At 40.8% G+C, this 20886-nt stretch overlaps 1 protein-coding gene across 4 annotated transcripts; it reads left to right on the top strand.

Annotated features, from left to right (window-relative positions):
* Positions 1–415: 415 nt before the first annotated feature.
* On the top strand, positions 416–18481 carry MLF2 (myeloid leukemia factor 2). 4 transcript variants are annotated; one of them, XM_081319423.1, is made up of 9 exons: positions 416–799; positions 2441–2513; positions 2973–3099; positions 7861–7896; positions 14466–14519; positions 15851–15976; positions 16282–16441; positions 16533–16698; positions 17906–18481. In XM_081319423.1, exons 2-9 carry the CDS (start codon positions 2464–2466, stop codon positions 17910–17912), a joined length of 726 nt encoding a protein of 241 aa, XP_081175549.1. In that variant the 5' UTR covers positions 416–799; positions 2441–2463; the 3' UTR covers positions 17913–18481. The 4 variants fall into 4 exon arrangements, with proteins under 4 accessions (XP_081175549.1, XP_081175550.1, XP_081175551.1 ...); XM_081319424.1 differs by having other exon boundaries at positions 17902–18481; XM_081319422.1 differs by having other exon boundaries at positions 424–799; positions 16533–16773; positions 17902–18481.
* The last annotated feature ends 2405 nt before the right edge of the window (positions 18482–20886 follow it).

The raw sequence follows: 20886 nt of genomic DNA, 5'->3' as shown, positions 1-20886 counted from the left end.
CCCTACTCAAGATTTTTGTGTAAGATCTTATCTTTGTTGCAGAGGCACATAAATGTGTGAAAAGTGTGACCATCCTATCATTGTATAACTGGATATATTGCGTGCTTAGAAGACTTACTTGCAGCCGTTAAGATAATCGTTTTTCCATTCCATTGTTTACTAAATGTTATATTCTTGCCTGTCTTCCATCTCGTTTACAAGAATCATGCAAAACTTCTCTTTCTCTCTCTCTCTCTCTCACACACAAAATATGTGTATCTGCGTGTATACGTGCATACACATACAGAAAGCGACGGAGAGATGCCACCACTCAACCCGGTAAAAATGATTACTGCGTTGCTTTTCAACAAGCAATTTGGCTAGTACGGTAACTCTATTTATGGAAGGCGGAGCTTATAAACGAGGGTGGTGTTCCTGACCTCACATCCTGTTGAGGCCTTGTGGGTTTCTTTGAAAACGAAAAATACCGTTTTACTGCAAGCGGGATTTGCAGCCGTATTTATATTTTTTGTAAAGGAAGGCCAGACAAAGTGGAAGAATCTGACCTGCTTTTCCTGTTGCCGTGAGAAGGCTGCGCTGTGGTAGCCTAGACCTGGCAAAGGGGACCGTCTCCTCTCTTCTCCAGCCACCCCCCCCCACTCCCGCACGCAGCATAGTTACAACAAAGAACATAACTGTGGGGTGGGGAAGGGGGTAGGAAGGGATGCAGCATTAATCTTCTAATTTAGGGCTCGAGGCTGGAACAAATTCCGGGAGAACGAGACAGGAGACGGCAGTAAGAAAGGATTTGGCCAGAGAGGTGAGTAGTTTTGCTGGAAAAAAATTTTGTGGGTTTTAGAGTGTGTGAGTGTGTGTGGGGGGGCTTAAGTATAGAAGAAGCTGGGGATGTGCTTCCAAAGGCTCAGGTTTCTCATCCCTGCTCCCGGGTCATTCTTCCTGGAGGCGGGCGCTTGTACCGGAATTTGGAAAGGAAGGTTTGGAGAGAAGGAAGTCGGAAGATGCGGCAGGCCGGCCTCTAAAAGGATATAGGGCAAGCTAGTGTTCTTGACTCAAATACTTTGGCCACCTAATGAGGAGGAAGGACTCACTGGAGAAGAGCCTAATGCTGGGAAAGATTGAGGGCAATAGAAGAAGGGGACGACAGAGAATGAGGTGGCTGGATGGAGTCACTGAAGCAGTAGGCGTGAGCTTAAATGGACTCCAGAAGATGGTAGAGGACAGGAAAGCCTGGAGGAACATTGTCCATAGGGTCGCGATGGGTCGGACACGACTTCGCAACTAACAACAAGTGTTCTTGATGCGGTACTTTGTAATAAATGGTTGTTGAGATTACTGTGTTCTACCAGTATTCTAGTGTCATTTTTTTCCACCTTGTGATTGTCACTGGTAATCTCTAATATTAATGCCATGTCTTATAATCGCATTTGCTAGATGTGCTGTAGGTGAGCTAGTGTCAACTTTAGGAGTGATGGGACGCATGGAGAGGAGGAATGTTGAGGAACGTGGAGTAGTATCCTCTGTACTGAGAAAAGAGCCAGATGATTTGAACACATGTGGGAGATTAGGATTTAAGCATTGTGTTTGGGCAATGCTGCTGGAAAAAGAGAGTGGATAGATGCATTGCTTAATGTGTGTGTGTGTGTGTGTGTGTTTGTGTGTGTTGTCACTGTGATTATAAAATCCTGCAGAATTCCCGATACATTGCTGCTGTGTCTTTGATTAAAAAGATTCTGTTCTATAAATTGAATTATTACTTCTGTAAACACCATAGTAAAGCAGTCAGATTAAGAGGAGAACAAGACTTTATCATTTCTAGCAATTGAGTAAGAGATTTTTGGAAATAGCTTGTTGTGCAGCAATGAGAAAAAGAGTCTACACCCTTGTCACAGTTATTAAAGGTGCAAGGATTTTCTCCTTCACATCTGATAGCCTTAACATTTGCATGAATGTGGGAGAGAGGACTGTGTGGTTTAGTGTGAAGATAATTTGTGTTGGATGACACAACTTGAGTGGATCTTGGCAACAGTTTCAATTGTTTTTGAAATCTATTTCTTAGTTTGTTTCTCTACAAAGAAAGCAAGTAGCAGCTGGGTTCCAGGTATTGTAGTTATTGAAGTTTATTCATGGTGTTTAATATTATTTAGGGCCTAGTATTTATAACTATCTGTTGTTATTGCATGTAAAAGATGTGATTTAGAATAGAATAGACATGGAAGGACGTTGGAGGTCTTCTAGTCCAGCCCCCTGCTCAAGCAGGAGATCCTGTACCATCTCAGACAAGTGACTGTCTAGCCTCTTTTTAAATCTCCAGTGATGGAGCACCCACGATTTCTGGGGGCAATTTAGTTTGGATAAGAATAAGTAGAGTAAGACTGGTTGGAAGGAGAGATTTGAGAACTTAAGAAAATTTACATTTGTTTCCTGTTTTCCTTTTGCACAGCCCATCCTGCATTTGAGGGAATTATGTTCCGGTTCATGAGAGATGGAGAGCCAGAGGATCCAATGTTTATGATGTGAGTCAAGCATCCTAGCCTTTCTATATAAGACAAAAGGATTAGAATAATTTTCCTAATGGTGAGCCACAAGGATGTGCAAATATTACCGTTAGAATCACAAAAACATTTTTTTAAAAATGTTCCAAAACTCAGAAAATGCCTAATGTCGCAAGATTTTGATACGTTGCCTGAAATATCTTGAGATTCAGAGGTCTTGAAAGGTTTTTTTATTTTAATTTTAAAAAGTTAGATAATTATGGTTTCTCAGACACTACCTGGAATGGTCTTTTTATTTGTATGATGTCTGCAGACATTAAGTCATTGGTGATTTTCTTCATAACCTTTTGCCTGATGGCATAGTAAACCATATGAAGTAAAAGCTTGTGAACCACTGCTCTAGGAAAAGGAAATAAAACTGTGGGATTGATGTGGATTATTTAGCAGTTTAACTCCCTTGCAAAACTTCCTTTCCCACAGGGATCCTCTTGCCATCCATCAGCAGCATGTGAATCGTGTGCTTTCAGGTGGATTTGGATATAGCCCTTTCCTTAGCATTGGCAATGGGACAGTACCTGGAACACGCCAAGTTAGTCGAAGAATGCAGGTAATTAAAAAGTCAGTGGATTGTGGCTAGATCTGTTTATTTTTCTATCAAACTAAATTTTCAACCTAGTTTTTTGGCTTGATGAGAAGAATCTGGGTTCTGCCTTGGTTATGTATCTATTCCCAAAGAAAGATGGATACTGCACTTCCCAACATTAAAACAGGGTCATGTGATTAATTTTTAATTTATATTCTACTTTGTCACTCGGTGAGACTCTAGACGTATAAATGATTAATCTAAGTCTCAAAGTATCTTTCAATATGCATATAATTAGTCCAAAATGAAATAGAAAAAGAGCAACTGAGAATAGCTGTAGTTAAATTCCAGCAACACCATTTTAATTTACAGCCTGTAACATTATAAATATTTCAGTGTGTCTGGGAACAGGATTATGCAAATAGGAAGCCCCATGGAGATGACAAAATACCAGCAACTTACCAAGATTTTCCCCCAAATTGCTACTTTTTAACTTGAGGGCAAAGGCCCAGCCATTCCTTACTTAGCAAAACACGTGGCTGCCTTTTCCTTGAATAAAACCAATGAGCTGCTGTTTTATTGGCTGCCAAATATGAACCTTGGAAGGGTCATTGTTATGTACTTGGTCTACTTTGCATTTGCTTATATACACTACTCTTGCTTATATATGCTATTCTTACCAATTCTAATTTAGGAAGATCAATATGAGTAATTCAGAGATTGAAATTATTCTCAAGATTGGTTTTATCCACAAACTCATTCCTTTTCTGTTATCAGAGATAACTGATGGAGAAATTAAACTTGAACAATTACAGAATAGAGCCCTTAGGATGTGGGAATATTTCATCCCCCACCCCCCTCCCCAGTTAGATCTTTACTTTCTGCTGCTTTATCCAGTTGCAAAGCAGAAGAGCTTCTACCCTTTTATTCAATTACTCTTTGCAGAATCTATGGCCAGGGATTTTATGACTTTCTCTTTCATTTATTTATTAAAACTTTATGCCTCTCCCAGTGATTTCAGGTGGTTTATATGATTATGCCTATGAACGTTCTCAAAATAGTTTAAAAAAGGGGCTGAAGCAAGGCTTATTTTTAAAAAAATCAAATTTCTATCCTGCCACAATCAGATGATAATTTAGCAGCTTATGGAAGACAAAAATTAAAACATTGAAAGTCAGATTAAAATTCAGTCACAGTAATAATCAAAAGTATAGAAAAAAATGTGTTGGATATAAACAAAACCAAATAAAAGATAACAGTAAAAATAAATATTAAGAACAGTTAAAGAAAAAAAGAACAAGAAAAAAGAACTTCTTTGCAGATAAAATGCAAAATTTCATTTATTAATGTTTCAATAGTTGTAATCTTAATCTTGCCTTTCTATTATTTTATTTTATTTGCCTCTTTTTTATCTGTCAAGATATCCAGCCCATTGACTTTCATTGTATTTAAGTTAACACAGCTTTGGAGGTTTTGTGTGTATATTTTAATTTCATCTGGGCAAGATTTCTAGTTGTTAAATGAAGTTGTCTTGCCTTTCGGAGATTTCTTGTCAAATATGAACAATTTTTTTATTATTTATTTATTTAATTAATTAATTGATTGATTTTATATACCGCCCTATTCCCGAAGGACTCAGGCGGTTTACAGGGCGAGTTAAAACAATACAAATAAGTACACTTTAAAATCCACCTGTTTGTTGGATCCGTGCCCCTCCTGGCTAGCTTATGCGGCTCGGGAGGGAACACGAGGCTGGTTCCATGCAGTAATAACTGCTTCCTTGAAGGAGGGTGTCTTTCCTGCCGCCTTGAAGGAGGCGGTGGTGAGACCCCTTCTCAAGAAGCCTGCTTTGGACCCGGCTGTTTTAAACAACTATCGTCCAGTCTCCAACCTTCGCTTTCTGGCGAAGGTTGTTGAGAGTGTGGTGGCGCACCAGCTCCCTCTGTTCCTGGAGGAAACTGATTATCTGGACCCGTACCAATCGGGCTTCAGGCCCGGACACAGCACGGAGACGGCATTGGTCGCGCTGGTGAATGATCTCTGGAGGGCTAGGGACAGGGGTTGTTCCTCTGTCCTGGTCCTATTAGATCTCTCAGCGGCGTTCGATACCATCGACCATGGTATCTTGCTGCGGCGTCTCAGGGGGCTGGGAGTGGGAGGCACCGTTTTACGGTGGTTCTCCTCCTACCTCCAGGGCCGCTCGCAGTCGGTGTTGACAGGAGGGCAGAGATCCACCCCGAGGTCTCTCATTTGTGGAGTTCCTCAGGGGTCGGTTCTCTCGCCCCTCCTGTTCAACATCTATATGAAGCCGCTGGGCGAGATCATTCGTGGTTTTGGGGTGGGGTATCACCAGTACGCTGATGATACCCAACTTTTTCTTTCCACCCCGAACCAACCCAGCGATGCCCTCGCCGTGATGTCCCGGTGCCTGGAGGCGGTTCAGGTCTGGATGGGGAGAAACAGGCTTCGTCTCAATCCCGCCAAGACTGAGTGGCTGTGCATATCGGCATCTCGGGTTAACCAAGTTATTCCATCCTTAATGATGGGGGGTGAGGTGTTACCCCCCGTTGATAGGGCTCGCAACCTGGGCGTCCTCCTGGATTCACGGCTCAATTTTGAAGACCATATAGGAGCGGTGACCAGGGGGGCTTTTGCACAGGTTCGCCTGGTGCGCCAGTTGCGTCCCTATCTGGACCGAGACGCCCTACGCACAGTTACTCATGCGCTTGTGACCTCCCGTTTGGACTACTGTAACGCTCTCTACATGGGGCTGCCCTTGAAGACCACACGGAGGCTTCAACTGGTGCAGAATGCGGCCGCGCGAGTTGTGATGGGGGTTTCCCGATACTCCCATGTAACACCTCTACTCCGCGAGCTGCATTGGCTTCCGGTTGCCCTCCGGGTGAAATTCAAGGTGCTGGTTATTACCTATAAAGCCCTACATGGCCTGGGTCCAGGTTATTTGAGGGAACACCTGCTGCCGGCATCAAATGCCCTTCGCCCAGTGCGCTCCCACAGGGAGGGTCTGCTCAGGGTTCCGCCGGTGAGAGATTGCCGGCGGGTGACACCCAGGGATAGGGCCTTCTCAGTGGGAGCGCCTGCCCTCTGGAACCAGCTGCCGGTGGAGCTGAGAACTGCCCCCGACCTCCGATCATTCCGCCGGGGCCTGAAGACCTGGCTCTTTGAGCTCTCGGGCCCAGGCTGAGGAGAAATTTTTAATTGGGGTTTTAATTGTGTACAGGGTCAATTTAATATTTTTTAATTTGGTTTTAACTTTTGTATGTTGGATTTTTTAATTCCCTGTAAACCGCCCTGAGTCCTCAGGGAAAGGGCGGTATATAAATGTAACTAACTAACTAACTAACTAAATAAATAAATAAATAAATTAAGACTAGCCCACAATTAAATTAAAATTAAATTAAAATTATAATTAAATTAAACCCCCCTCAGTCCAGGCCAGCAAGATCAAACAACCAGGTTTTAAGATCCCGGCGAAACGAGCGAAGGTCTGGGGCAGTCCGAAGTTCTACCGGCAGTTCATTCCATAGGGCAGGCGCGCCCACAGAGAATGCCCTCCCCCTTGGAACCATCCATCGGCATTCCCTAATCGGCGGAACCCTAAGGAGGCCCTCCCTGTGGTAGCGCGCAGGACGCTGGGAGGCTGATGCTGGCAGCAGGTGCTCCCTGAGATAATCCGGACCCATGCCATTTAGGGCTTTATAGGTCATCACCAGCACCTTGAATCTCACCCGGAGGAGAATTGGAAGCCAATGCAGCTCACGGAGAAGAGGTGTTACATGAGAGTATCGGGAAACTCCCATTACTACTCGCGCAGCTGCATTATGACCTTTCTAATTTTTCTTTAAAAAAAAAAGGTAAAGGTTCCCCCGCACATGCGTGCTAGTCGTTTCCGACTCTAGGGGCCGGTGCTCATCTCCGTTTCAAAGCCGAAGAGCCAGCGCTTGTCCAAGGACGTCTCCATGGTCATGTGGCCGGCATGACTAGACGCCAAAGGCGCACGGAACGCTATTACCTTCCCACCGTAGTGGTCCCTATTTTTCTACTTGCATTTTTACATGCTTTCAAACTGCTAGGTTGGCAGAAGCTGGGACGAGTAACAGGCACTCACTCTGTTACGCGGCACTCGGGATTTGACCCGCCAAACTGCCGACCTTCTGATCGACAAGCTCAGCGTCCTAGCCCACTGAGCCACCGCGTCCCTTCTAATTTTTCTTACATGAATTTAAATAATCTTCAGGCTTCTGCAAGGAACTTGACACTACAAATAGTGATTCAGTTTTTAAGGAGTTCCTGTTTTGTAATTAGCTGTTTGATTTGCCTGGCAATTTCTACTTCTGTGTTTGTTGAACTTTAAAGTCTTCTGGCTAAAATATCCCCAAAAATCAATAACATTTATCAACATCCATCTTATTTCAATTCCTAGAAACCAAATAAAGGGTTATTTAGCTTTGTCTCTTATCTCATAGTTTCATGGCCAAGACAGAATTAGTTTAGAATATATCCTATATATTCTCAGTTCTGTTTATATCAATATAAATTCATCAGCACCGACAAGCATGCAGAAAACTATATAGATTTTGACTGTTTTAACACAAATTTGGGTAATAATTTGAGAATAGAAGTTCTAGTATATACTTCCTTAATCTTTAAATTGAGTGTAAATTTAAATTAATGTACTTTGTCCTTAACTCTATGCTAGATAAAACAAGATTACTCTAGAGAGGTGAAGTCTAATTACTTTGTGTCCCTTTCTTGTTTTTATAGGCTGGAACTGTTTTGCCCTTTGGGATGTTAGGAATGGTAGGCCATAATTTTCTTCTTTTGACAACTACTTGTTCTAGCCTGGTGTTTATGATCTTCTTTTCTGGGTAGTACTTCACTTTTCTTCAGTTTGTGATAGTTTAAATATATAACTGTGAAAATAATGAGGATAATAACATTTCTCAAATAGCAACAATGAGTATGATTTTTATATAGCTTTCAGTTATTAAAGATGATGCCAGCTGGAAAGATGTTGAATTCACCTCTTTCTAGACAGAAAGCTGGGGTTTCACTTTTGCATCTAGTGGGTGGAACAGCTTGCCGTGCCTGCCTTAGCTCTGCCTTCTAAAGAAGAACAGCTTTTTCTTTTGCCTCCATTTTAGGCTGAGAGTTGTTGTTATGTAACATTATTATATACATCATCATCATTATTACTACCATTACTATTATCTAGTGCAAGAAGAAAGAAAGGGGAGGGGAGGGAGAATACTGCAGCATTTTTGGAATCTTACTATCTGTGCAGATACTGCTTGAGAAGATGATGATGAACTGGCAGGAATGTGTGGCGGTATTGAAAGAGGATCCACAAGAAGACTTGTTTGTGTGGTCTAGATGTTCCATGGTCAGGTAGTCACCTGGAGAAACATAATCCATAAGCTATGATTCTAGGCTGATATCACATGAAAGGAACACAATTCTTTCCCACCTTTTCTCCTGCTGTTATTTCTCCAAGAAACACAAGCCAAACAGAGGCCAGCCACTTTTTCTTCATCAGCAACAGGTACAGTAGAGGAGGCACTGATGGTTAAGGTGGGCACTATTCCAGCAGCCTCTCTTCAAAGGAAGCTGGACAAGCCATCAACCTTTAGGAAAAGAGGTGTCAGGTAGCCAAAGAATACTTTGAAGAACAACAAAACAGACATTTTGTCAGAGGAAATGGGATTGAGCCCATTGAGGTCAGGAGAAGCTTCCATCACCTTAGTAAAGGAGCACAGGATCTGGAGAAATCCGACCTACAATGGTTTCTCAAGCAGATGGGTACAGCACTGTTGGAACAGGTCCCCTGGGAGTGGAAGGGATGCGTTTTACTTTGCCAGATCATGGCAGAACTGAAGGTTTCAGTATGCAAAAGCCTTAGAATTTCTACTCTCCTGTTGCCTCTTAGAATACTCGCAATCAGAGTCTCAGAAGAAGCAAAGGAGAAGAAGCCTAGCAGGCATCAAAGTCACATTCAAAATGGTAAAATAGGAGTCTTTGTGAAGCAGTCAGATTTCATAATGAGAAGTTTAAAGAGGCCAACAATAGCTTCCAGAAAATATTTCATGCTGATCTGTTTTCAGTACTGATGAGGAAGTAGGCAAAAGTGTTTCAATGAAAGTAGTTATTAGCATTAGCACAAACTAATAAAGCTATAGGAACATAACATGTGGCCATGGGTCCTCATCTTCCTGAAGTTCAGACTTAAAGGCCCTGCTTCCAGTTCTTTTCACAGAACTTATGAAAAAGGGAATGGGTGTTGTGACTCAGGGCCAGCCTGTGGGCCCGGCAGCCGGCTCGGATGTATCGGATGACTCAGATGAGGGGGAGGAGGAGGGTGTGGAAGACGAACCGGCTGATGATGGCTTGCAGGCTTGGCAGAGCTCCCAGCCGGGGCCTTCTTCTCAGCTGCGTGAGCCCGATAGTGCGGAGGATGATGACCCACAGCTGGCCCTGTTCAAGGACGCCCGACGCAGGAGGCAGTCGAGCAGGAACAAACAAAGAAAGGCTGTGGGACTCCTCGGGAGGAGGCACAGGGAGACCACGCCCTGAACTCTAAATAAAAGGAGTGTTTGGGGAGGGGCTGGTTGCTGAAAGCAACCCTTCCGCTTGAGGATTCAAGTTCCTGTGCTTTTGGTTTCTTGTTCTGTTGTTTGGCTTGTGAATTAAACTTGGCAGACGCTTTGCAGCCTCAGACGCTCTCCAGTCTCTACTGCTTGAACAGGGGTTTGCCTTATTACAAGGCCGGTAGTTGGCTGGTTCAGAACAATGGGCATAGCTGGCCAAGCATTCATAGCCCCCAGAAGAAGAAAAAATCATCTGCAGGAGGCCATGAAATGACAAGGCATTCCCTCGATTGAAAAACAGCTGTCTTGTTCTCAATACTGTACAAAGAGAAAGAGAGGAAATGCTTATGGATCTATGAAATGTAGAGCAAATGGAATGTTAAAACATAAAGGATTGGGCATTTGGGTGACAGGCTGTGTCTTCTATATCCACCAGAGCAATGATAATTTATTATGATAACAAGAATTGTTCAAGAACATAATTCAAAAATTTCAAGGAAGCAATCAGCAAGTTTGCAAAAGCATTCAAACTTGATTGCAGATACAATCTTGGGTGGGTTAGAGTTTGCAACCACTCCCCCTGAAATACTGGCATATTGGAGCCCGTGACTTGCATATTGGCCAGTAGACCACCAGTCAAGAATCAATCTTGCAGCCAAGATTATTAAAAAAAAAATTGGCGAACCCATTGACCCAGAGAAAAAGAAAATTTCTGCCCCTGATGTAAAGTAGGGAAATATAAAATACTCTACAAGCCACACAATGGCTTGTTGGAAATGGGCATTGGAGGTATCAAGAGAAGTCATAGCAATAGATGGGAGTATAGAAGGAAAATCCCAGATGAAATGAGTCTGAAGTTAATAGCACTACCTCTTAAGTGAATGGTTAGGTGCCAAGATTTTGGCATATTGGGAGCAGACTTACAAATTTGGTATAAGAAAATTTAAAAGGGATACATGTTAAAGCAGTGCCAAGAAATAGGTAGTCTTTGACCTACAACTTTTCATTCAGTGACTGAAGTTATGATGGCACTGAATGAATAGTGATTAAGGCTGGTCCTAGAAATTCTGGCCATCCAAGTATCCCCATGGTTACATGATCACAATCGGGGCTCTAGACAACCAGCTCACGCTTACAACTCATTGTAGCACCCTGTGATCATGTGATCACCATTTGTAACCTTCCCTGACAGCTTCTCCAGAAACTCAGTGGGGAAGCTAGCAGGGAAGATTGCAAGTCACTAAGGTAAATCTCCCCCACCAATGCGCTCACCAAATGACTATAGGATTTAATTAGCAGTGGCAACCAGGACTTCTGGGATTGCCATTGCGGTTGTGCTTTACAAGCGCATCACTTGGCAATGAAAATTCCAATCCCAATTGCCCTTGTAGTTGACTAACTTGCAACCTTCTATGAGCCTTTCCCATTGACTTTGCTTGTTAGAAGCTGATTGGGAAAATCACAGTGATCATGTGACTGCAGCTGGACTTGGTTGCAGAGTGCCTACATCACAATCACATGATCACAGGGATGTGACAATTGTAAGTACGAGGACTGCAAGTCACTTTTTTCAGTGCCATAATTACTTTGAACAATTGCTAAATGAACAGTCGTAAATCAAGGACTATCTGTACATCAGCAAGAGTGAAATGAGATTATAGATGTAAGAGTTATATAGTTGGGTGAAAACATACCTGGCTTCCTGTCAACATATAAAAGATGCATAGAATACAATTGTGGACCAGGGGAACCAAGACCCTGTCATGGGTGGGGAAGTGGATCCTTGCTAGATCCACTGTTCCCTGTTGGCAATAGTGGACAACAGGAAAGCAAGAAGATTCATCTGATTTCAGATTACAGGTCAGAAGCAATTGATGCCCTCCTGACACTGTGGCCAAAGAGACTAATATGTAAACACTAATCCTGACTAAGCTGATACACAAAAGGAGGATATTCAGGGCATGTATAATCTTAATTCCCCTTTTTTGCCCAGCAGACCTTGGTACTGAGTGGTATGAAGACTTCCCAGATATCTGTCATTACAGCCAGACAGACTGAGCCTAGATCTTGGAATGACTTCATTTCTATGCCTGAAACTTGAATGGGGCATTTTCTGAGTGCCAGCTTGCCAGACTTCAACAGTGACACCATCTTGGCATCCAGGTTGCCTAAATACCATCAGAAACTTGGCATGCCTTTGAACACTGCTTTGGAAGATAGAGATGAAGAGTAAAAGGTTTCTAAAGATGGATCTGGATAATATCCTTGAAAACCAGTACCTTCCAAAATCAGGTCACTCATCTGGGATTCAAACTGTAGGAGAGAGAAACATTTCATCTTGCAACATCCCTAAGTTCAATGTTTTCACAGGGGCACTAGTCTACTATTTCCCTCCAGTTACGCACCATTTTCTTTTATGGGATTTGATATTAGTTCTTGGAGTAATTACCCCTGTCCCCTTCAACACATTACAGTGAACCCCATGAGCACTCTTGCACAGAAATAAACTTTTCCACTGGAAATGTCCTTTGCCTGTGAGAGCTGAGAAAGGAGAGAGTCCCTCAAAGGAGACTTGTATGCACTCCACCACCCCAAGGTAGTTTTGAGACTTTACTCACGGTTTTATGCCAAAGATTAATTCTAACTTTCTCAGGCGATACGAGATACTGCTACCAGATTTCTTCCCAAATATATATAAAATATTAGATATATACAGAACCTTAAGAATGTGCCTTAAGTCCCTTCTAGGGAGTGGATGGCTGATAGCTTATTCCTCCTCTTTAAGAGATGAAATGAGTGACTCCATCTGTATACCGATGGATCAGTGTCTGTATTATTCTGACCTAGTCAAGCAAATCCTGACTGACATCACAGCCTATTTAATCAGTCTCAGGAGATCTAGAGGTGAGGATTCTGCTAATAGACCTCTAAAGGGTGAGAACTTGGCAAATGCAACTAGCTTCATTAAGCATTCCAAGGTAGACAAATTCAACTTCGCAGAGGCAACATCCTGATACTCTACTAAGATAATGCTTTAACTCGTACTGGTCAACCTGGCACACTGCTACAGTTTAGACTTTCTGATTGGTTCCATCTTTGGTGACTGAGAATTTGCATTTGGACTTGCCACACACTATTGTGGTAACCAAAAGATGGACCAACAATCCCACCCAAATGTACTTTAAGGATCTGTAAAGGTAATTATGAGGAAAACTTGTTCTTTATACTTGGCTTTTACGTAACTGGTTTTATGCTTTTTTCCCCCTTTACCACACCGAAAACATGTTTTTTTTCTAAATCATTTTCTCAGCTGAAGTCATCATGAGGGTATTCCTTCCACCAGATGCAAAATGCTAAGCTGTGCTTTCTGACTAGAAGAGAGAAAATCTTTTTTAAACATTTAAACATTTTTAAAAGAGATAAAAATCAGAAAATTCTGGTAAAAATGTAAATGTATTTACTGAATTTGAATTAACTATTCCCAATCATCAGTGATCAAAGATATATTGGGATGGAGTTCAGTAGCTTATAAAACCAATAAATAAATATATATACTACTAGTATGCTAGTTGTCAGTACCTTTACCTAGGCAAAAAGTGCATCATAGGACAACCATTTTTGAACTAAGGTAACTTAGATGGGCTAACTAACTTACAAAATGTGTCCAAATTTGGAACTCATAAATCCCAATGGAATGAAATTTGGGGAAGTGGTGGTTGCTTCGGCACTTTTGTCTGCTGCTGTGCTGCTGCAATCACATGATCTTCATTTTCAACATTCAGTGACAGTTTCTCAGCCAGTCTTATATTACCTCACTCCTTCCCCGATACCCAATAGCAGCCACTTACCTGCCTGCTGAGAAGGGAAGGAAAGGGATATTTCCAGTGTTCCCCACAAGGAAATTCAACGGGGAAGCTGGCATTTCTCCTTCTGCTTTTTGCCCACTCTTGGTCATTTTGTTTTTCTGTTTAGGTATGGAAATGCCTGTGAAATGAGGACCTAACAAGTTGTCTAGTATGTCCTAAAAGCATATTGTATACGTTCTTAAAGGCATATTTATTCCAAGTGTATCACATGGTACTTAGCAGATTGCAAATAGGGAAGAAAAGATAATTCAGAGTTCTAGAGAAATTTAGGTACATATTCACTGGAAAGTTATCCGATTATGATAAAAACCATTTACCGTGTCTTCCATTTACAAATCACATATAATCTACTCCAACGAACTGAACAGATCTAGGTGTTGCCTCTATGCATCAGACCTGAGATCACCTAAGTATATACTGACCCTCATCCAGAGCCTGGATATTAATTTTCCCTAGCACTAAAGTCCAGGACACTCCAGCACTAGCTGGACCACTGGAAACATGTGCAAGCCTCCTGTTACAGCAGCAGGATATAATCATCCATAACGTCAACCCAAACATTACTTTCTGGCCCAGCTTCACTTAACTTTCTGGTGAATATGTATCTAAATTTCTCTAGAATTCTGAATTATCTTCTCCTCTCTGTCTGCAATCCGCTAAATATCACGTGATAGTGGCCACAACAATGCATGGCATAGTGGTCTCCTTGAATTCTTAAAAAAAAAACATTGCTACAAATATGTTTTTAGTAAGCTAGGAAGTGTTTTCAGAATTTGTGCCCTTGAGTTTAGGACATTCATATCACTAAGGGTATAAAATGTACTCATGAACAATTGCTAGAAACGGCAACAGCTCCTAATTTCACTATTTGACTTCCCTATCTGGTCATTCCACAAAGCTCTTTTTCTCTCTCTTTCAGGCAGGTGGCTTTATGGACATGTTTGGAATGATGAATGACATGATTGGGAACATGGTGAGTTCATTTTGTCTGCATCTCTTTTCCAATATCATTCTAGTTGATATTATAAAGGTAAAGGTAAAGGTTCCCCCGCACATGTGTGGTAGTCGTTTCCGACTCTAGGGGCCGGTGCTCATCTCCGTTTCAAAGCCGAAGAGCCAGCGCTTGTCCGAGGACGTCTCCGTGGTCATATGGCCGGCATGACTAGACACCAAAGGCGCACGGAACGCTGTTACCTTCCCACCGTAGTGGTCTCTATTTTTCTACTTGCATTTTTTTACGTGCTTTCGAACTGCTAGGTTGGCAGAAGCTGGGACGAGTAACAGGCACTCACTGTGTCACGCGGCACTCGGGATTCGACCTGCCAAACTGCTGACCATCTGATTGACAAGCTCAGCGTTCTAACCCACTGAGCCACCGCGTTGATATTATAGGCAGTGTAAAAATCCCTTTAAATGGGCAGAGAAACTGGAAAAGCTCTGGCTTCACAGATATATGATGATAGCATTGCAAAAGCACAGTTTTTGATCAACTGAGCTTCAATTATTGTTTGTTTTAATTACAAGTATTCCAGAATGCCACCATATGTAGGGAATAGAGTAGCAATGCCTGTGGTGTTACTATCACAGAATTTGTGCTTTTCACACTATTCCCAGTTTGGAGAGGCAAACACCGAGGGTTGTGTATATGTAGCAAATTCCATCTGAGTTCAAAGAAAGAAACCAAGTCAAATTATGCAGCGCTATAAATATTTCAAAATAAGATTTGTAAAATAGCTGCATACCTCAGCTAAAATGGGGGAGTTTTCTTAGTGCAGAATCTGAATGAAGGTATAGAGGATTTAAAATTAATAAATTCCTCACCACTTCTAGTGCAGGAGGTATACAGCCTTATCAATTTATATACTCTTCTTGTGGGCAGAAACATAATTTCTTTTTCCCATCTTCATATTTGGTTATTTTCCCCATTCTTTCTTGAAAAATACTGCAGAGACAGATAAATCTTGTTGGGGAATTATCAAGAAATCATCAGGAAGGGTACTGAACAACTGCAGCTTGCAGCTGCTAGATTTTTGATACAGAATCAGAGCTGCATCAGAGCCTTTTCCAAAACTGCTGCAAAATTGTACTTTGTAGCATTTCAGAAGAAGAAAATTATGAATTAACATGAAATCATATGAGGAATAGCTTTCATCCAAATTAGGTTTGGTCTGGCAATTTTTTGAAGTGTACTTCAGGAGAGCCATTGAGACCTAATGCTGCTCCTCTTCAGAAGATTTATTCATATTTTATACAGTGGAAAGATTCAGTACATTTTTTCTTATTTTATTTTTTGTTGTACTTTAGGAACACATGACAAGTGGTGCCAATTGCCAGACATTTACTTCTTCCACTGTCATATCCTACTCAAATCTGGGTGAAGGCCCTAAAGTCTATCAGGAGACGTCAGAGACACGCTCTGCACCTGGTGGGGTAAGAAATCGGCTGCTTCATTTGACAAAATGTTTAAAGAAGCACCAAGATTGGTTAATTCACTGGGCATTCATCTGCATGAGTACACACTTAAGAGAAAACAAGATGAGAGGTAAGACTTGTTTTCAGATATGAGATGAACCCTTTTGTGTGGCAATTAACAGTGACAAAACAGGGTGCCTTTTTTATCATTTGAAACAACTTGGTGCCTGTTGAGGCAAAACTGAAGAATTTCAAGGGGAACTTCAAGAAGGCTACCAGCAATATTACATTCTTCTAATTTTGACCTGTTCTGCTCACCTCAGATCCGGGAGACGCGGCGGACGGTGCGAGATTCCAACAGTGGACTGGAGCAGATGTCAATTGGGCACCACATCAGAGAGCGTGCACACATTATGCAGCGCTCACGCAACCATCGCACAGGTGACCAGGAGGAGAGGCAAGATTACATCAATCTGGATGAGAGTGAGTGTTCCTTGTCATTGCCCTTTTTTCCTGCAGCAGACTGCACAGCATTACAACACTCAGTTGCTGCCTGTCCTGTTTTGGTTTTCAGGTGATGCAGCTGCATTTGATGATGAATGGAGGCGAGAGACTTCCCGCTTTCGGACACAGAGGGGGCTGGATTATCGACGTCATGATGGAAATACTGGCCGAAGAATTGAGGGGGGTCGTCTTGCTATTCAGGGACCTGAGGATTCTCCAAACAGACAGTCGCGTCGGTACGACTGGTGAATCTACAGCAGATTTAAGGGGGGGTGCAGTGCAGTCACCCCCAAAACTACATTCATGCTCTTGTAAGTCTTAATTGTTGCTCCTCGCTTGCACTGTGTGTGCCTTCAAGCTTCTGAGATAAGAGAGTATGAGACCTTGTGAGCCAAACCACCTTTTTCAACATGAGTTGAGTTAGTGGTTTATATTACAGCCCAGCAGAGTTTGCTTTCTTTTTAACCTTTCTGGCACACAAATAAAATAGTTAAAATAGTACAGCAACGTACATTGGTAAGCTGGAAGACAAAGTTGCTGCTTGCAGAGCATGAGGAAATATTAAGATCTGGCAGACTTCCAAAAAAGCATGAATGAGCTTATATTTATTGATATTTACCATATTTAAAAATGATGTACTTGAGAAATATTTATTGGAACTATGTAAAAAATATTATTTAGATATTAATACAAATAAAATTATTTCTTATGCAAACCCTATTTTTAACAAAAATACTGAGAAGAGTTGCTTTAAATGTTTGCAAATAGCTTCAATATTTAGCAAATAATTTTGATTTTCAGATCCTTGACAAAGTCTTTGGGGATTCCCTGGGATTCTCAGATCACACTTTAAGAAATGCTGCCTTGGAGTGATTTGGAATGTCTTCTTTCTCTTAAAATAGCCGTATAACTTTAATTTTGTTTAGCTGCTGAGGCATTTCTGTGAACAGATTCTGTACTTGAAGTACCATGATTGTGGTTTTTATAATTGAGTATAAAAGTGTTGTAAATTGTTACCAAAATAATATATTCTCAATAGGAGCTAGATATCTTAGGTGCATAAAAATATTGTTTACTCAGATTGAATTGGATAAAAACAAAGTGTTACTTCTTTCTGGTGACAGAAGATTATAACTATTACTCAAAACTTGTGAATTGTACTCCAGACTATGTCTAAAAGATTACCTGACTCCAGTTTTAAAAAGAAAAAAAAAGCCTCCACAAAGAAAATCAGTGGGAAGAAGAAAAGTATTACTTTTCTTTCTGTATACAGAAAACTTCATCTCAGTTTTCTAAGTGCGATACATTTATTTTGATTAAAAAATCCAATATTTGAATTCCAACCAGGGCATTGTGTTTCTCATTGCTCACTGACTGTGCCTTCTGTGCTCTTTCTGACTTCTGTTGATTCTTTTCTTTCTTCCCATCCTTTTACTTAGGTAGACAGTGAAACTCTGACGGTGAAGCCCCTACAAAACAACACTTGGATCTTCTGCAAGATGAATTCTAGCTTCCTGCCCTCCTAAGATTTAAATTGACTAACTCTGCATAATTATATTTCTTGCATAGAACAGTTGGCCAAGGAGAATGTGAGGGACTTTTGTCTATAAATGAGTAACATATAAATTACTGTTTTCCTCTAACTCCTTTCTGTCCTACACAGGCTCCCCAATTTTCTATTTGGATGCTTTGGGGAGATTCAGGAGTTTTTGTTCATCCCCATACCTCATTTCTACTTACCCATCTCAAACAGCAGCCACATAACAGTTGATCTGCTATTAGTGTCAAGTAGTTGGAAAACAACCTTTAGTTGCCTCTGCTCTTGATCAGCCTGCCTTCCCTGGAACTTGGGATATGTATGGAGTACAAGAGATCAAGTAAAGTGTGGACAAACCAAGCAGGTCCAGCCTCTATTCTCCAGTTGTCACCTCCCAATCTTATAAAATTTGATTTTGTGAAACTTGTAACTAAATGTCTATTGAGTTGAATAAAGAAATGGAACCTGTAAAGTAAACAGAATCGCCTCTACTTCGGTGTTTGTGTCCAAGTTCTCAAAAGACGAAGACTTATTGAATGTATGTGACACTTCATAGTTTGTATCCTACTTTACTGAATCTGCATGTCAGCTGAAGTGATTTATTTATTTACTTATTTATTTTAAAAAGGCCCATGTTGTATGTGAGTTAGGGAATTCTTAATGGAGCAAGGATAGCATTAAACCCTGTAGACCTACTGTTCGATTAGAATGAAGATGGCCTTTTCCCCATTCTCTTTCAGGGTAAAAGCTTTGAGGTTTAGCTATATTGTTTTTGCTTAGACATTGCTTGACAGTGGGATAAAGTTTTTTTTTAAACCATTGCTTAAAGGTATTACTCAAAATACTGAATACAAACATCACATGCACTCATAGAATGCTTAGAAAATGGGGAAATAGTTTTGGCTATTAAATGTATAGTGAATGTATTAATAGCATATACTGATGGGACAATATTAAAATCAAAGGTTCTTTCCAAGTGAGGACTAGATTTTTTTTCCAGTGGCCAGTTTATCGGACTGTTAGACTTCTCTGTACAAAAAAGTGGGGGTACATGCTATTCATACAATATGCTTTAAATCATTGCAGCTAATTGGTCCACGTTTCAAAGCACTATCCGAGACATACGGTAGGTGAATATGTAAGAATCAGTTTGATGGAAACATCTTGTTTCTGAATGGCTACTTGGTTGCCTGTTGATTCTGTCCTGCTTGGATCTCCAGAGCGAGAACAAGGCTCTTCATTTCAAAATGTATTTTACTATGGCCTCCATATGCAAATAGGTACGGACAGTCTAAGATATATGTATCATGGGTAATGCCAATAAGCTGAAGGAGAATGATAAAAGATTCTGTAATGAATGTATGTAAATCTGGAAAGGAAATAAGCCCTGCAGGCATTAGGAGGCAAAAGGAGAAGCCCTTAAAATGGAAGACAAGTAAGACATGTATTTGGTTTGATGGGTCACCATCCTCAGAAAGAAGCTGATACAGTAGATGTGGGTTGTGAGGTCTGTTTTTAAGTGTTTCAGAATCTGAAGCAACAGATTGTAGTCCTGACTCAAAAAGGAGCTAGCTGAGCTTAGGAATTGGTGCAGTGGAAGTAACCAGCAGCAAATTCTTAGTTGTCTTGAGAAGGGGAGGTGTTCACAACAGCACCTGTAAGAGCAAGCAAGGTCAGACGTGACAGCTTTTTTGATGCAGTAAATAATGTTCTGAATGCTAGCATGTAGCATGTTTTCTATGATCTACTTTGGCTTTGTGCCACAAGAGGAAGGATATAGGGAAAATATCTGTTATCTTCTTAAGCTGCCGCAATTGCCATGCAGTCATTTCCAGAATGTTTTCTCCAAATTTGACAATGCGCTAGTATACTATTGAATTTTTTTCTTTAAAAAATATTTGAATATCTACTTGTAAAGTGCTTATAAAGATTTTATAGTGCAATCATCCTATCTTAATTTCCAAATTTCCAGAGATCAGTATCTTCAAAAGCCCAAGCTTTCCCAGAGTTTCCAACTTTCACTGCAAAAATCAGTTAAGGAAGAAGAGACAGAACAGTTCTGCAAAGTATTTTATTTATAAATAGTAGGCCTACAGCAGGAAGCATCTTACACTTTAAAGTTCATATTGAGCTGTTGATCTTCCAAAGTCTGTGTAAGTACAAAACTACTTTCGCTTGATGGGATTCCTTCCTGTTCTTGGAAGATTCCTTCCTGTTCTTGGAAGATTCCTTCCTGTTCTTCCATTGTAGTAGTGAGTCAGTGAAGGATTAACACCAATTATGCAGCGCTTTCCAATTTCAGAGTGGTAATTCTTACGCACATTAGGAGCTGAAAATGCATACAGTATTTTAATATTGAATCTGGCTAAACTAAATTGCAACAATGCATTTATGCAAATATGTTTTTCTTCTCCATAATTTCTTATTTAACATTTCTTTTTATTGTGAAATGCAAGAGAATAAAGTAGAGCCACAGGAAATCATAATCTGCCCTGTTTCAATTACGATAATGTTGGGAGAGAATATGATAGCCCTTCTTTTTCCTGTGAGGGTTAGCCTCTGCTTTCATTATTTTTACTATTATTTACTATTTACTAATATTTTAATAGTACCAGAAGCTGATACAATATTAAAGCTTATTTAACCATACTTTTTAAAAGCATAGTATAGTAAGCCAACAGTTAAAGCTTTAGCTCTATGGGGCAAGAGCAGTACATGCATTGTTCAAATGACTGATTTAAGTTTTTGAGTCCTAGATAATTATGGAAGACACTCAAATATTTTAATGCTATTGGGAGCAGTAGAACCTCTCTGAATCAAAGAAATCACACATTTTGTCTTCAGGAGTAAATTGTTCTTCCTGTGATATTGTAAACAGTATCAGGAA

The sequence above is a fragment of the Vipera berus genome (assembly GCF_964194415.1).
Source record: "Vipera berus genome assembly, chromosome: 2".
NCBI lineage: Eukaryota > Metazoa > Chordata > Lepidosauria > Squamata > Viperidae > Vipera > Vipera berus.
The sequence above is the reverse complement of the archived record's forward strand: the minus strand, read 5'-3'. Positions and strand labels throughout refer to the sequence as shown.

Bases quoted from the DNA above. Each gene is read 5' to 3' on its own strand.
- MLF2 (XM_081319422.1), top strand. From the start codon at position 2,464: ATGTTCCGGTTCATGAGAGATGGAGAGCCAGAGGATCCAATGTTTATG. The intron at 2,514-2,972 runs GTGAGTCAAGCA...CCTTTCCCACAG, and splicing joins GAGGATCCAATGTTTATGAT to GGATCCTCTTGCCATCCATC. The intron at 3,100-7,860 runs GTAATTAAAAAG...TTGTTTTTATAG, and splicing joins AAGTTAGTCGAAGAATGCAG to GCTGGAACTGTTTTGCCCTT.